Source organism: Equus przewalskii, chromosome 6 (assembly GCF_037783145.1).
Source record: "Equus przewalskii isolate Varuska chromosome 6, EquPr2, whole genome shotgun sequence".
In the NCBI taxonomy this organism is placed as follows: Eukaryota; Metazoa; Chordata; class Mammalia; order Perissodactyla; family Equidae; genus Equus; species Equus przewalskii.
The window spans coordinates 32,084,598-32,086,205 of NC_091836.1; the positions used below are offsets into that span (position 1 = coordinate 32,084,598).

The window sequence follows — 1,608 nt, forward strand, 5'->3', positions numbered from 1 at the left end:
TCTGCTTAGTGACTCTATTAATTATATTTCATTATAAAACATAAGGAAATAGGAAAACAGACATATATTTCAAAACGTAGTGAGGTTAAGTGGTAGATTGATTCATAGCACATTTAATTTCAGGTTGCCTTGGCAACTGCAAATGAGAATTTGTCCTAAGAAATGGAGAATCAATTCTCTGTCCAGCAAAACTTTAGATTTTCTCATTTATTCTCCAGAGCCAAGGATCTCTTGGGAAATGCATTCCTCAGGGCTGATTTTACATCCTTATTCCTCAGGCTATAGCCCAGTGGGTTCAACATGGGGGTTACAAGATTATTGAATATCTGAATTGTAGCACCAAGCAAGGCACTCGGATTGGGCTGTAGATAGATGATGATCACTGGCCCATAAGCACAAAAAATTGCAGTGATGTGTGCACTGCAGGTGGAGAATGCTCGTTGCCTGCCCTCTGCTGAGCGAATTTTTGATATGGAGATCCCAATTCTAGCATAAGAAACAAGGATGAGAAAAAAGCAAATGAGAGACAAAAGACCAACATTTGTAAAACCCACCCTCTGAGCTAGAGATGTATCACCACAGACTAGAGGTAAGATTGCAGGTATGTCACAGAAGTAATAGCCCACCTCATTAGAGCCACAGTAGGACAATTGGCAGGTGAGGGAGGTTAGGGTAATGGCATGGACACAGCCACCTATCCAGGTCCCTGTGGCCAAGATGAAGCAGACCTTGTGCTTCATTATGACCATGTATCTCAAAGGATAACATATGGCAACAAAGCGGTCATAAGCCATGACTGTGTACAGAAAACCCTCAGTACAGCCCAGGAAATGGTAGAAGAAGAGCTGGGACACACAGCCCTGTAAAGAGATACCTTGACTCTGCCCTGAAAGGTATAATAGCATCTTGGGAACAGTTGTTGAAGAGAAACCCAGGTCAAACACGGAGAGATTTCCCAAGAAAAAATACATAGGAGTGTGAAGCTGAGAGGACAAGATGATAACTGTAAGGATGAGCACATTTCCCAAGAGAGTACACAAATACAATAATAAAAACAGGGAAAAAAGCACCGTCTCTAGGCCCTCTGTCTCAGGGATTCCCAGCAGGATGAATTCAGTCACCATTGTGTGATTTCTCATTTTTATGGAAGAATCAACTCTTGGGTGTCTGTGAAAATAAATTTGAGGTTAAATTTAGTACACAAATTACTTGTGTTTAAATCAGTGAAATAAAGAAGGAGGAAATGATCTAGATTTTTAGAGAGTGGTGCTTCCTCTTAGAACTGTCTTGATTTGCCTGCTTCTCTCCATACTGGATGTCTCTCTGCAGTGCAGTTTCTATTTACAGATGCTCCTTATTACAATATCACCAAGAGGCCTTACATGACGAACCTCCTAGCTTCCATTCATCATATACACTGCTAAATTGCATTAATTCTGAGTGTACTTTGTGATTCTAAAAGGATAAAAATAAAGACTTGATATCTTCATAGCAAATGAGGTCCCATACAACTTTTTAAAAAATATTCACCTAAGATAACAATAACTCTCCAAAATTATTTAAGATCATAAAAACCATACTTAGAAAAGATACAGAATCTTTCCCACA

The 1,608-nt window shown here is 39.5% G+C and overlaps 1 protein-coding gene across 1 annotated transcript; it reads right to left on the bottom strand.

Annotated features, from left to right (window-relative positions):
- Positions 1-203: 203 nt before the first annotated feature.
- On the bottom strand, positions 204-1,142 carry LOC103550141 (putative olfactory receptor 10D4). The gene has a single exon (XM_008518869.2). The coding sequence runs from the start codon at positions 1,137-1,139 to the stop codon at positions 204-206; it is 936 nt and encodes a 311-aa protein (XP_008517091.2). The 5' UTR covers positions 1,140-1,142.
- Positions 1,143-1,608: the final 466 nt, after the last annotated feature.

Bases quoted from the DNA above. Each gene is read 5' to 3' on its own strand.
- LOC103550141 (XM_008518869.2), bottom strand. From the start codon at position 1,139: ATGAGAAATCACACAATGGTGACTGAATTCATCCTGCTGGGAATCCCT.